General features: G+C 42.1%; 1 protein-coding gene across 1 annotated transcript in view; it reads left to right on the plus strand.

Annotated features, from left to right (window-relative positions):
• Positions 1-15,058, plus strand: part of LOC104342814 (cytosolic phospholipase A2 epsilon-like) — a 37,254-nt gene that overhangs the window by 10,772 nt on the left and 11,424 nt on the right. The window contains exons 4-14 of the mRNA XM_086462990.1: positions 6,325-6,461; positions 7,268-7,396; positions 8,059-8,099; positions 8,671-8,713; positions 9,135-9,198; positions 10,135-10,304; positions 10,429-10,518; positions 11,276-11,313; positions 12,411-12,546; positions 14,043-14,179; positions 14,485-14,710. Coding sequence (XP_086319116.1) covers positions 6,325-6,461; positions 7,268-7,396; positions 8,059-8,099; positions 8,671-8,713; positions 9,135-9,198; positions 10,135-10,304; positions 10,429-10,518; positions 11,276-11,313; positions 12,411-12,546; positions 14,043-14,179; positions 14,485-14,710 — 1,211 coding nt within the window. The remainder of the gene's footprint in view (positions 1-6,324; positions 6,462-7,267; positions 7,397-8,058; positions 8,100-8,670; positions 8,714-9,134; positions 9,199-10,134; positions 10,305-10,428; positions 10,519-11,275; positions 11,314-12,410; positions 12,547-14,042; positions 14,180-14,484; positions 14,711-15,058) is intronic.

Genomic DNA, 15,058 nt, shown 5'->3' on the forward strand with positions numbered 1-15,058 from the left:
TGGTGAAGTTTGTGGACTCCTAGAGTCTGGTACCTGTTTTGCAGTGCTATTGCCCTCCTCTGTCTGAGACTGCACACAGCCTTGGGTAAAATAATTATTTTTGGTCATCAATGTGTTCATTTTCTCCTCCTCAGCTGGAGGTTGGTGCCAGAGGCCTTTACCAAAGCTCATGTTTCCTGGCTCTATTAACAGCATCACTTCAAGAGAATTCCCCATGTGTAGGAGGAATATCTGGACAGGATGAAGTTGCAGGGGAAACTGTGTATTAGCTCCTTTCCTAGATGCTAACATCCCTTCCAGTGACTTTCCCAAAACGATGAGAAAGGAACCAGGCGATGGGAGAAAAGAACCACAGTGGCACAGGCTCTCCAACAACTTCCAGCTGCTCTCTTAACAAATGAGTTATTGGGTGGCCACACAGAGCTGCACCAAGCTCCTAGCCTGGCCCACCTTTGCCATCATTAGTTTTTCTTGTTGGTTTATGGCAGCCCCTAAAGCCTACAGCCAGAGCTGACCTCCTTACCCCACTCCTGTGGATGAACAGCTGATCAGTGAGAGGATCTGCCTGTCTGGCATGAGGGGAATTGCCCTGAGGCACCATGAGTGGAAGCAGACGTCTCCCAGGTCCTTTGGCAATGCCAGTGACACAGATCTGCAGCGATGCCACCCTCCCAGCTACAATTTAGTACAAAGTGAAAGAGCTGAACTCTCGGACTCCACTGAATCGCACATAGCCCTGAAGACCTGAGTAAAGGGGTCTCTGTGACAGGCTGCTCTCTGAAACCATGGCAGCCTCTGTGGGTACCAGCTGATACCGCGTACCAAGAGCTGACCTTTGCTGCTGGAGAGCATGTTCGGGCTCATTAATGCAGCAGGATTGAAGAGGGGGGGGTGTCAGGTCTGGCTTGACACACTCAGCCTCACTGGTGCTGAGTGTTTGCAACACTGCCTGGACTGCAGAGGTGAATTTGAGCTGTGTGTCCCAGTAAGAAATTACTTGGAGTGAGTTTCAGGCTGACAGGTGATTTCTTCCTGGAGGCAGAAACTTCTCTGTGCATGTTGCCCTGCTAGTCCAAGAGGCTGTGGGTAGGGGATCTCTGTGATGTAGCTGTCAGAGCTGAGGTACGACAAGGTGAAATCCTGGGGGGGGAGGGGTGTGTGTTGAAATGTGACTGTGATTATCAGGTATATTTTCTAACTGTAGAAATCAGGTGCATGTGGAAGCTGTCTCAGCTGTGAAAGGAAACTTGTTGGTCTTAGCTGGGAGGTCAGAACAATCACAGTGGTCCCGTTACCCTTCCTTTTGTTTTCAGATCTTCCGGTTTTTTCATCTTTGAAGAGAGACCTTGCATATTTATAAAAGAGGAGGTCAGAGTCTTTCTCCTCTCCCAGTTTATGAAATTATTTTGTGGAAGCTCCTCTTTTATCCATTTGGAAGAAGTGAGTCAGTTCTGGGGTGATACACCCAGAGTCTTTGTAAATCAGAGTAATTCTTCAAAGACATCAGGGGTTATTTTTGCTATGGAAAATAAATGCAAGCAAATTAGGGAGAATACGCCCAGTGCAGGTGATAGTCACGGTCCTGCCCCAAGAATGCAAGTGGTGCTGGTGGTGCAGGAGGTAGACAACCCAGGAAGCGAAAGCTTTGCTCTGTGACTGCAGCAGGTGCTTCACTCCCTGAGTCTGCGCTCCAGGGAGAAAGCCCTACTTTGCCACTCAACATAAATGGCTGGACAGGGTGAAGGGCTCATTCACACAGGGCTCTGTTCATTCCTGGTAAAGGACATCACTGATTAAGCACAGCAGATCTATGAGCATTTGTTATTTCCACAAGCAAGCTAGAGAGAGTAATATTATGCTTACAGATGAGTGTTTCATGTGGATACTTTAGAGGACAGAGTTCAGTTCAAACAGCTCTCAGATAGACCTCAGTCGGAGGTTACTTCTTAATATTGTTTGCATCATACTATGCTGCTGAGGGAAAATATCCCCAGAGTCCATGTCTGATGATTGAGAAATGGGAGTGGCTCTCCTCCTTCTAGGTGAACTGTAGTAAACTAGGATTCAAAGGGAACCCATCTGTGCAGGCGGAGAAAAATTCACTAAGAGAAAATTATTTCTTCTTTTTGGCATTCTGAAATGCAGTAACAGGACAGATGGGATTTTATAGTTTCCATTCTTTGTACTTATGAGACTAGTTTTTCTTACATGCTTTGATTTTTCAGTGCTGTAATTTTCTTCTTACTTGTGATGGAGGTGAATGATTTCAGCATGTGATGGTTCATTTGAGAAACATGTCACAGGACTGTACTCACAGAGCAGCAAACAGCTGCCTGCAGTTCTGAACTTCTTGGTTCAGTTCTGAATTTTTAGCCTGTCTTGAAGACAGAGTTGAGAAACAGTCCCACCAACACACAAATGCAACTGAATCAGAAGTTAAAAATTGGGAAAGGATATCAAGGTCACTTAGTGCTGACTTCCAAATAGACTCTAATTTCAGATGTCTCAGCATTGGCATGGGGTGATATTATGTCATCAGGGAATGAAGTTGCAACATGGGAACTGAAGTAAGGGCCTGGCATGGTGTGAAAATGTTAATGATGCCCAGCAGTTTTAAAATTAGAGCATGAAGAAAATGCAAATATATATTTTTTTGGTACTAGCTCCCAGGTAGCAATGAAAAAACTGGAAGATTTTCAGTAACTCTCTTGTACGCTTTTTTCAAGCATAAGAGGGAGCAAAAAAAGCTCATTAGTCATTTCAAGTGCTCCCACGTAATGAGGGTATTGTAGTCTTCACAGTATTCAGCAGACATCCAACTACCCTGTTATTTTTTATTTGTCCCACTGTTTGCCTCACAGCTTAGCCTGGCTTCAAGTGAACTGCCACTTCTACAGAAACACATAAGCTCAGTTAGACTCACAGCATGGGGAATAGCTGGTACTGTTTGTACAATTCAAGGAAAATATAGAAAATCACAGGAATTTTATGAGAAACAATAACCTCTCTCCATCAGTAGGGACTGTAGATGAATTGTGGCAAAACCACATATGGCATAGTCCCCTTTCTCCATGGGAAGAGGACATGCTTTGTCCTTAGTGGTTTCACCTGACCTCATCTGTATAGTTAAATTTGCAATCAGTAGTTACTAACAATTATATGTAATTTGTCTGTGACCAACTAGCCTTGATATTGCAGAATCACAGAGAGTGGCTGAGGTGTGAAGGCACCTCTGGATATCATCTAGTCCACTGCCCTGCTCAAAGCAGGGTCACCTACAGCAGGTTGCTCAAAGCCATGTCCAGTTGGGTTTTGAACATCTCCAAGGACAGAGACTTCACAACCTCTCTGGGCAACCTGTGCCAGTGTTTGACTTCTCTCATGGTAAAAAAGTTCTTCCTTATATTTAAATGGGATTTCCTGTATTTTGGTTTGTGTCCTTTGCCTCTTACCTTTTGCTGGGCACCACTGAGAAGTGTCTGACTGACTTTTCTGTTTCCCTCGCCCCACCCCTGCCAAATCAAGTATTTACATGCATTGATAAGATCCCCCTGAGCCTTCTGTGCTCCAGGCTGAAGAGTCCCAGCTCCCTCAGCTTCTTCTCATATGGCAGATGCTCCAATCCCCCATCTTCTTTGTGGACTTTTATTAGACTCACTCCAGTATGTCCTCACCTCTCTTGTACTGGGGAACCCAGAGATGGGGCCTTGCTGAGTACAGAGGAAAGATCACCCTCCATCTGCTGGCAACACTCCTTCTAACACAGCCTAGGAGGCTGTTGGCCTTGTTTGCCACAAAAGCACATTGCTGGCTCATATTCAACCTGGTGTCTACCAAAATGCACAGGTCTTTCTCTGCAGATCTGCCTTCCAGCCAGTCAGCCCCCACCCTGTCTCAGTGCATGGGGTTATTCCTCCTCACGTGCAGGACTTTGCATTTCCATTGCTGAACTTCATGAGGCTCATGTTGGCCCAGTTCTGCACCCTGACCAGGTCCCTCTGAATGGCAGCGCAACCATCCATTGTGCCAACCACTCCTCCCAGTTTTGTACCATCTGCGAACTTGCTGAAGGTACACTCTGTCCCATCACTCCCATAAAGATATCAAGCAGCATCGGCCCCAGTATCAACTCCTGGGCTACACTACTAGTGACTGGCCTCCAGATGGACTTTGTGCTGCTGATCACAATCCTTTCAGCCTGGCAGTTCAGCCAGTTTTTAATCCACCTCACTGTCCATTTATCTAGAGTGTACTTCATCAGTTTAACAAAGAATTGTCAATAGCTTATTTTAAGCAAATATTTATGAAAGCAATACACATATGGAAAAAAAAATTAAAAAGTAGCCTCATGAAAATGTTTTGTCAAAGAAAACACTGCAGCAAATCAGTAAATTCCAGACAAAACAGTAACAAAAGACATTCATAAATGCTGCAGCTGTTTATTCATGCTTGGCTCAGAGTTTTAGAACTGTCAGCTTTCTCAGTTCTATCATAAGTCTTGTTTTTCACACTGTGTGGGTGAAAGCTGGAATTTAAAAAAGTTTTCATTAAGAAGAAAGGACAAGAAAAGGATTGGCCTTCACAACTACACCAAAAATATAGAATTGTGTCCTTCCTGCACCCTATGATGGCCAGAAACCAAAAAGGAGAGAAATTATGTCTCGGATCAGTCTAGTATTTCTGAAGTATATACTATCTCAGCCACTTTGGCGATTTTGGGGACGCTGGACTCATATCTTCAGAACACTCGAAATCAGCAGTGCTAAGTGCATTAATGAAAGGAGGGATGGTCTAGACAGCCTGAAGCCACATTTGGTTCTTGGCCTTTGTACAGGCTTCCTATGTGCTCTTGAGAAACTCTGTAGATCAGAGGCAGTAATACCACTTATCAGGATGAGTACATCACAGCTTGTCAGGCTGTCAGACAGCATGGCAAGGGGAGATGTTTCAGTTATCAGACAGATGGGTAATCAAAGCCCTCCTGCACTTTGTAAATTGAATATTACACTGGTAATTGCCAAAGTCAATATATTATTCTGTCACTTTGATTATGTAAACATCTGAGATGCTGTGGAATGTCTGTGGAAATAATTTCAAAGACAGAAAGGTAACCTACATCCTTCATGAGGGAAAACTCCTGGCAGTGTCAAGAAACTCCTTCAGAGTTAGCATGAAAAGTTACCTGTGAATCTCCCTGCCTGACAGACATCATCCTCCAGGGATGTCCCAGTCACAGGGCCTCTGGATTTCAGGCAATACCTTATATTTAGGCAAAAGTTCCCAAAGCAATGATATCCTGAGCAAAGACACCAGGATGAACTCTCTTTTAACCTTAACTGACTCAAGACCTGTGCCACGCTTACAGATAGTAAGTGTTCATCTCTCTGCTTATGAGGTAGTTATCTCTGTTGACTGCCATGGGACCAGACTTCTCCCCTTCTCCTCTTTTCTCACCAAAGCCTGTGTTTACACAACAGGATGTATCAGCCCTTCCAGTTGCATCTGGAAAAGTTCCTGCCCAAGGTCCGAGAATCTCTTTGGTGGTTGCTTGGTTAATGTTCTACGGGAGATGATCCCTTCTAGTAAGTGCAGGCTCACTCCTTTCATCCACAAGATCCTTTCTGCCACTTCATTTTTCCTGGGAAGAGACATGGAGTAGGAAATAGCTTCCAGGTCTTTCAGGCATTGGCAAACACCAGGAAAAGGCTCCAGCTACCTATTGGCCTCCTGAAGAAGCGATTGTACTGCTGGTAGGCCTCTCCCTTCCTACCCCACCTACCAGACAATGCTCTAGGTAGTTGGAATAATTAATTTTCTATTGTGAAGGGTTAATAACCAGGTATGTCAGACATTTGTTATCTGAATCAGACTCAAACCTGATTCTTTTAAGATTTCTCACAAAGCTAAATTGCTGCAAAGGCAATCTACGCCAAATCCCTCTCAGGGTCTGAGGCTCACTCTCTGCTGCATCAGTCGCAGTTTCCCCTCCTGCCAAATCTGCAGAAAGCTGAAGCAATGTTGACAAGGAGCAATATAAGACTCCTGGCTATACATGTTGTTCTATCCACTGGCTAGGACTGTATTTTTTTTTTCAATATGTAGGATTGTGCATAGTTATTTGAATATACTGCTTATTAAAAACAATGTGATGAACAACAAATTAATTTTATCCAGCTGTGTGATTTCTATCTTTCTAGTTTGGCCCATGTATATCAGAAAGAACGGGCCATCTCTCATCCATGTTCAAGCTACAGAGCATTTCAATGCCTCCACTTCTTGTGTCATGCTCCCACTGCCAGATATTTTATGCCTATGTTTCTACAGTAAGCCAACCCGATTGCTACGTGAGCCTCTGGTTGCCAACCGCTTCAGATGAAAAATTCCATACCAAAACCATCAAAAACTGCAGAAATCCTGTGTGGAATGAAACTTTCTACTTTCGGATACAGAGACAAGTCAAGGTACACAAACCAAAACCTCTTTTCTTCATCTCATTTCTATGCAGCTTCTTTCAGTTTAGCCCAAAATAAGATGTCATGTCTTCTAATGCCTTTCTGAGTTTACTTAAAATTCCCCTACCAACCTGGAGCAAAACAACTTTGGCTTTTGCTAGAATCCACTTCTCTCCTAACAGACAGTTATTATTTATATATCAGTAAGGTGAGTATGACCTCCTTGGAGAAGGCTGATGGGACCAATGACAGAGTGACAACAGAGAAACTACGAAATGAAAATATAAAGCAACACTATAACAGAAAAACACATCTTTCCTTGAAAGGACACGAAATAATGGCCTATCAATGCCAGGAAGCTCCAAATTATTGATTAAGATCTTTCCTCAGTTTGCTGCTGCTAAGCACACTACACTCAAATACCTATGAACAGGTGGCTGAAAGTGGAAAGCTCAAGGACATAGAAAGGTGGTTATTGATATGAAGTGACCTCTATTGCCCCTGTTGATAAGGGGCAATATAGGACTTCTGTCTATACATATGCCTTCTTAAAATACTGCATTTTTGGTGAGAGATACTTAAAAGCATAAAAGGTGACTCAAGAGAAATCTCAGTTTGGCCTTAACTGATGAGACTAGAAGCTGTTCCTTATAAAGCGGATTATACCCATTTTCTTACTCTTCCTTTTGGCACCTTGTCATCAATATTTCCTGTTTCCTCTCTGTAGAGCAGGGGCTGAACCTAGAAGAGCTGCAGAATGTAATTCTTCTTGAGTATATGCTAACAAATTAGATATTTTTAATTTCCTTTCCCAGAATATTCTGGAAATTACTGTTTCTGATGATGACATCATTCACGATGATGACCATGCAATTGTGCTTTTTGATGTAGCTAAAATCCCACTTGGAGAAAAAGTGTTTATGGCATTCCTACTAAATCCACAGGTAAGACCTCAGTCAGACATTTAGTACATCTTGACATCTAGTCTCTCCCCTCTGATTAAAGCAGTATGCTGTCTCTTCCGTCTTTTACCACTAGGACCAGCTTGGTGGTAAAAATGTAACAGAATTTATTAAAATCTTGGAAATTGCACATTAGTGACAAAACAGATGGCCTTCTCAAATTCCTGACAGTTTCCTCTGGCACAGATCACAGCCAAATTCCCAAGCCCCAGAGCAGATGCAATTTTAGGGAAGCTTTGCACTTTTAATAATCTGACAGAAAATGACAGAGTTTATCTAAAAGAAAAACAATACAAGGACAGGAAAATGGCCTGTTTCCACAGTATTTTAGTAAACACTAAGTCTTAGCATGTTGTGTTCAGCACATGGAAGCTGTCAGGGAAGAAAGTGTGAAAAATAAAGGTTTACTAAGGAGACTTGTAAGCACCAAACACCCTTTGTTCCTAGTACAACTGAGATCATCTTTTTCTTGGGGAAGAAAAAGCTGCCTCTGTCCTCTAATGCTCACAATAGCAAGGACAAACCACAATATTTTTACTTATTAAAGCATAAAGGAAACTGTGCTTGCAAAAATGAAGGTCACTTTGCAAACTTCTGCACATGTTAATTGAGACCATTTCATTTCTTTCTTCTTTCATTTTCAGAGAAGGGAGGAGCTGGAAGTTGAGTTTGTATTGGAGAGCATGTGAGTAAAACCCCATTATTATGGAAGCAGCAGCTTGGAGTAGTGCATCAGTGCAGGGAAAACTTTTGTACACCCAGTATCATCTTGATAGCCAGTTTCACCCTTTTTCCAAACCTAATGTGTGCATCAGCAAATCATTGCAAGAAAGGAAAATGCCATGATGTGGAGAATGAGTCCAGAATTTTTAATTCTGTGACTTTCTCTTAAAATTTATATATTACTGCCATAGTTCAGAGATGGTTTTCTGGGGCTAGTAAACCCCACTGCAGTAAGTCTATAGATTTTTCTGGAGAGCATTCTCTGGGCAGCTTATGGCCGAGGAGAATGTCTCTACCCAATGTGTGACATACCTATGCTATTGAGGCTGTTACAAGCACTTTCCATGTGCCTTATTGCAGTTGAGTAATTTCTGCTATGTAGTTAAGCAGCATCTAGCGGAAAGTGAGCATACTTCTACAAACAACGGGGAGGAACAAATGAAAAAAAAATAAAAGAGAAAAATGTGACCTGTTCAGGACAGTACCGGATTATATTGTTTACAAAATGCTATTTATTTGTTCTTGTTTTCTAGCCGGGGTCCTCCTGAAGCCATCACCACAAATGGGGCAATAGTGGTAAAATGTTCTTTGCTTTGTTCTCTTGTGTTCTTTCCCACACTATTCCTTATTTAGCTGACTATGATGACAGTGAAGTAAACATTGGAAGTCTTCGTTCTTTAGTGGTAGTTTTTCTCTTCGGAGCTGTATCTTTGAGGAAGCCAGCATGATCTCAAAAGAGCCTTCAGACTGCCATCATTTTCCCTTGTTCTGTCTGCATCCATTGACAATTACAATGTGTTTAGACAACACCACCTTCCCACATGATGATGAAGTTAATTCTGACTTTCACTGGGTCTGGCAGAAGCCTCTGACACAGTTGGCCCCCACATTCAAGCAATGACACTTCCTACAATGACCCTTCCGACATCTGCCAGCACTGATGCTGAGGTGGCTGGATGAGTAATCTAATTCTCTCTCCCCATCACGTCTATTCTAGTGCCGTGAAGTAGCCTGCTTGGAAGTTCACTTGGACAGCAGAATGAAAAAGAAGCATTTTTCAGGTAATCTTGTTAATACTTTAACAGAATATGAGTGATTTTACCCTGTCTAACAACACCTAGAAACTGCATTATCGAAATATTAAGGTTTTAATTGACCATATCTAAGGCCATTTGTAAAAACTTTGCAGTGTGTAATGCCACTTGTTCTGCAGCAGGTGTAGGTTCAGGGTTCTGACTTCAGGGGAAGCCTTGTGCCAGACTAGAAACAACATCAGATACTTGTACAGAAGGTATCTAACCCCAAGCTGAGATCCTGAAAACCTCTGCTGTAGTACTGCTAAACCCTGAAAAAGCTTACTTCCTTAGGCACAATAGTCTGTGGCTTTAACTTTCCTCAGGATCGACATTTCAACTTCTGCATATGCACAGAAACACTTAATTTTTTGCAGGGGTTAGCCACTCAGCAGCTGGCTCCCACCTGACCCTGATCAAGATCCAGAATCTAGAAGTTCCTCTGCTCCCATCCCCTGAGGGGATGGATCTGGTAGGCAACCTCAGAGCATGTGTAGCATGCACCAGCTGGATTAGCTGATCTCTTCATATAAATATGGTCATCTGCTGCAGAGTCGGGTCTTATTTTAGGGGACTGAGAACTTCTCTTGCTCTTTATTTGGCCTGGGATGAGGATGATTTACAATGCAAAGTACCAGGTTGCATTCATTGTGTCATGATGCAACTGCAATAGAAATGCAGCAGTCTAAAATTCAGTGCCATTCACATCCCACTCCCATCTGGCTTCTTGCTCAGCCCATTATAAAGATACAGCCACCTGTAATGTTTGGGTCTTGGATCACTTTCAGAAGACAGCTTTCCAAATACAAAGGAAGGGGAGAAGGGGTTTGCTCAAAGCCGCATTTTGCTGCTTTTTTTTTCCTTTCTCTCTTTTTTTTGCAATTAGAAGTAACTTTTTGTGTGCATTTTATCTCATTGTTTTAGAGAATGAGCTAACGTTTACAGTGAGAGGATCCTTTGAAGAAACCCAGAGAGTTTCAGTGGGCTGTGACTCGCACTTCCCTCTCCCAGATCCCACTTTCTTCCACTATGCCAAATACAAGCAACCCTCCCTGGATGTTGCACTCACAAAGAAGAGGAGGCTTCCCGCCTTTGTACGTTACCCCAGAACATGGTAGACAACACAGACAGTCTTATGATCTGACCTTTACATGTGAGTAGGCAGCAAGAGGAGAACATGTCTGTCTTAATCAAAAAGCACTCCATGCTCCTTTTCAGTGTGCTTGCCTGCCACGCGGAGCAAGGAGAAGCGTCCCCCTGACTCTCCCTCTGAAGTCGCTCCCCTCTGAGCAGGAAGTAGTTGGTGAGGTAAGCGTCCGCTGGCCATGGGGAATCCTTTGCAAGCTTTTCAAAATTGTTGCTTGTTCCCAAGAAACAGAAACCGAAGACCACCTCTCTTTATACAGAACCAGTTGTTTTCTAACCTCCCTCAAAGCTACAGGGATGCATAATGAAGTAAATTATTTGAAGCAAAATAAAATGGGAAATCCAGGGGAGAAAAAGGAAGAAGAAAAATGTCTAAGCTTTTGCTCATGCTCCTTCTATTGTCCATGAACTTAGCCAGGCTGGCGGTCACTGGGTGCCACCAGGACAGAGGGGTGAGGCTGCAGCCTGGCACACTGCTATGGGAGGTAAACCCATGACACACTTCTGGGCTGCTCAGCCTCTTTGGCTTTCCCTTGTATCTCACATTTGTTGTGCAAGAGACTTTGGTTTCAAGACCTGTGTTTAACGGAGGACCCTTCCAGGCAGGCGAGGCGTAGCCCTGCAGCTCTTCTACTATTTATTTGTGTAGCTAAGTAGTACCAGTGTTTGAGTTTCACAACCAAGAGAAAATGCAGATGATCAATGATAATACCAAAGTCTTAATTCATTAAACTGGTGCACATCTCTGGATACTAATGAAACATTGAGAGGAGAGTCTCTCTCCCCGTCTGAGTTTACAAATGTTCAGAGCTTTGAGATATAATGATGAGCCAAAAGAGGCAGTCTCATTTTGAGTGGGGGAAAGATACTGTTTTAAACAAAATATCAATATTCATAATTTTACCTTTTTAATTTTCAGCACAGAAAATTTGATTTGCACTTTAAGGTAAAAAAATGGTAAGATATCTTATTTATCTTCCTTCTGTGTTTTTCCCCTTGGTTCTTTGAATTTGGATAGTTGTCAGTCAAGTTCTAATCCCTTTGTTACTGCCTGCGTCCTGAATGCTGGCTTATTCTCATTTCAGACTATAAAATAAAATGGACTCAAACACAGACATTTTCAGTGGCCACAAGTTTATGCAATGGGCTATACAGTGAGTTAAGAAAAGGTTTTATAAGAACACACCACCTTTCTATTGATATTTCGTAATCAAAATTATGTGCTTAGGGCCACCGTAGGCACTCTTTGACACCTCTACAAATTTTTGCCAAATGTGGATTTTCAATAAAAGCAGCATTTCAAAACTAATTGAAAGAAACCTTTCTGCTTCTCAAGGTCAGAGGAAAAAAAGACCAAAGTCAGAGTACCTGGCCACTCTACGATATGAAAATAATGAAATCATAAATGTACGTGCATTTATTTTTTAATACCAACTCAGAGATAAATGCAAATTAACTCAATCAAGTGAGTGCTTATTTCTAAACCAAAGAAACACTTCGTGTATTTTGAGTATGGTTAAGGCCTTAGTAAAATTTATAAGATGAATGTGTTACACTATGTAACATATTGTAAGGAACGTTCTCTTCCCTCACAAAAGTAGGTTCATCTTCCATTGTGCTGTTTATTTTCAGTAAATATGCTATGAGATATACATAGAGTTTACAGCTGTCATTTAAAAACTTCATCCTTACCACACCCAAGAAAGACTTTCATAGCATCTTCCTAACCACTCAAAAGCCACCTTTAAAGCACTGCCCTCTGCAGGATTTTGTCTTCATGTCTTGAAGGGAGCAATTATGTTACTTGTAGCTATATTTAATTTCAGGTGTTTTTGGGGGAAAGAAAAAAAAAAACACACAAAAAAAAGAAACCCTCTCAGTCCAAAGGAAAACATACTGTTTTTTTTCCAGGAACAAACTAAAACATTTCATCTCTTCCTGCTTTGCTTTATATAGACCTTATGGTGAAGGCAAGTCTATTTAAGAAGTAGAAGCAGTTAAAATGCTGAATTAGACTATAAACGTGATGTGAGATACTTGATCCTCTGTTCCAGCCAGGAAGACCTAGACATACGCCTGGGGTTTGACCTGTGTGCCCAGGAACAGGATTTCATTCGCAAGAGGAAGAAGGTGGTTGCAGCTGCTCTGATGGATATTCTCCATCTGGAGGAGGACTTGCAAGACGATGAGGTATCTCAGACATAATTATTCTCTGCTTTCTCCACAGCTGAGTGTCAAAATGTAGCATTTGTTTCCAATTCCCACTTTCCTGGAAACAGGGTAGTTTCATGTGCAAGCTAAGGATGACTTCTTTTCTCTATACTAGGGAAGAAATGAGCGTTCATACGAAACACTAATAAAAACTTGTAGCCCTGTTGCTACAGGATCTAGATTTGTGTTGAGTAGCAGTCTGCACAATAATGCAGAGAAGGGCTAGGTGCTCTCAGGACCAAAGCCAAAGCTTCTTCTATGCCTCATAGTCATCTTGGCCAGATTTGAATCATTCTTCAGCACTTCTTTCCCTCATGGTTCAAACTGGACTTCATTTTATTGTGCCTTTTGTGTTGGCATTTAGGCTCTCATTGTGTGAGCACAGCATGCTGCCAGTCTGACTTCATCATCTGCTACAGCTACAGCATGCGCTTGCTTGGCAAATGAGGATGACAACAGAGGGTCCAAGACAGGGAAATATCAGGTTTCTCTTTTTAAATTATACTCCCATGACTGCAGTGTGAAGCCTGAATCCAGATGGAGAGATGACAAATTTTCCTCACTTCGCCCTAAACTGAATTCAGCTGTTTTTTGCACAGTTGGACCTTTCACATACAAGACCTTGCTTTAAATGCCAGCACTAAGCTGTGGGCCATTTCCTCCCCCTCAGATGTAGGGGCACCCATACTTCCCTGCAGAACTGTCTCCCTAGAGTATCCTGATGATTTGCACATGGGATAAATTCACCCCAATGCATGGTTGCTATCTTTACTGTTAATGGAACCAATTAATATTTATGGATTAATCCTTCTTCTAAGACTACCAGACCCTGGATTTCTGTATCATCACAGAAAGAAGTAATTGTGGCTGACTTGTATACTAGTATTGTATGTACACACACGGGAGGTAGAGTAAGCATGATTTCTCTTTCCCTTCTGCAACTGTAAAAGAGGATGGTGTCACCAGCCTGTAGCCTAAGGGGATCTGAACTGGTCAGCTCTCTTAAACCCATCAGTCATGATACATCTAGAATGGCCTGTGAAATAACTATACAATAGTAGACATTTTCTTTAGCAAACTTCAGTAACAAAGTGTTTATTACTACTTACATGAAAACTGCAAGATAGCACCTATGTTTTCTGGTCTATCACATCTGATAAAAATCTGGTTCAGATGGCAGGAGGTATCATTCCCCTAATTTTTTTCCTGGTGTTACTGGTTTTGCAATATAGCACTGAAAACCTGATGTTTGAGATGACGGATTCCATGTCCTAATGCACAGCTGCTTGACAGAGGAAACATGAAGTATTTCTTACTCCCTCTATGCCCCATTACTAATTCAGGTTTTTCTTCTCTGTGCAGACTGGTGGCACGCAGCATCTTTATTTTATCAGTGCCGTAACTTTTCTAATCAGAGGTGTCTTTCTCCCTTCTCATATTATATCACTAAATGCGTGTATTTTGGGATTGAACAGGTACCTGTGGTGGCAATCATGACAACAGGTGGCGGAACTAGAGCTCTAACAGCCATGTACGCTCACCTTCTCAGTGTGCAGGAACTGAATATCTTGGACTGTGTCTCGTACATCACTGGTTTATCTGGTACAACATGGTAAGACCAAGATAAGCAAAGTCTTCATAGAAATTTTCTATATGTGATGTCAAAGTTATCTGAAGATTTTTATCAACTTTACCATCCACAAAGGGCTTTCTTTTTCTGCTGTGGCTTTTTCTTGTTTCTTTCACTGTGTATTTGCCCACATCTGGAATTAATTCAGTCCTGATTAAATATGTGGATGGTAACACACACACATTTGCTTCTTCAAGTAAATCAATGCATGATACACAAACCTTCATAACTTCCCAAAACTCTGCTTCAGAACTCACACTTCTTCTGGATTTTGGGGTTTTTTTTAGGACCATGTCAAACTTGTATGAAGATCCTGACTGGTCCCAAAAGGATCTTAAGGAAACACTCAATGATGCCCGAAAGCATGTTCTCAAAAATAAGTTCTTTACTTGTTTTGCACCCAATCGTCTGAAATACTATTTGAAACAGTTGTACCAGAGGGAAAAGGAAGGACATCAGATATGTTTCACGGATCTATGGGGACTCATCATTGAAACCATGTTACATGAAAAGGTACAAAAGCAGCACCTTTCTCTTCAGATTTGAATATTTAGCGAATATTGTGGTGAGGGCATAGAATAAATTAAGAAATAGTTGAGATTGGAAGGGACCTCTGGAGGTTGTCTTGTCCAACAGCCCTCCTCAAATAGGATCAGCTAGAGCTGGCTGCCCTGAACCATGGGCTTTTGAATATCTCCACACTGAAGACTCCACAGCTTCTTTGGGTGACATATGCCACTGTTTCACCACCCTTAGAGAAAATGGGCTTTTTGCTTGCTTGTTTGTTTGTTTGTTTTTCAGATAGATGCCTAAAGCAGTGCCTTGGCATTATCATTCTTTGTGCTTGTTGGCTGTATTATG

The sequence above is a fragment of the Leptosomus discolor genome, chromosome 3 (assembly GCF_034619465.1).
Source record: "Leptosomus discolor isolate bLepDis1 chromosome 3, bLepDis1.hap2, whole genome shotgun sequence".
Lineage (NCBI taxonomy): Eukaryota > Metazoa > Chordata > Aves > Leptosomiformes > Leptosomidae > Leptosomus > Leptosomus discolor.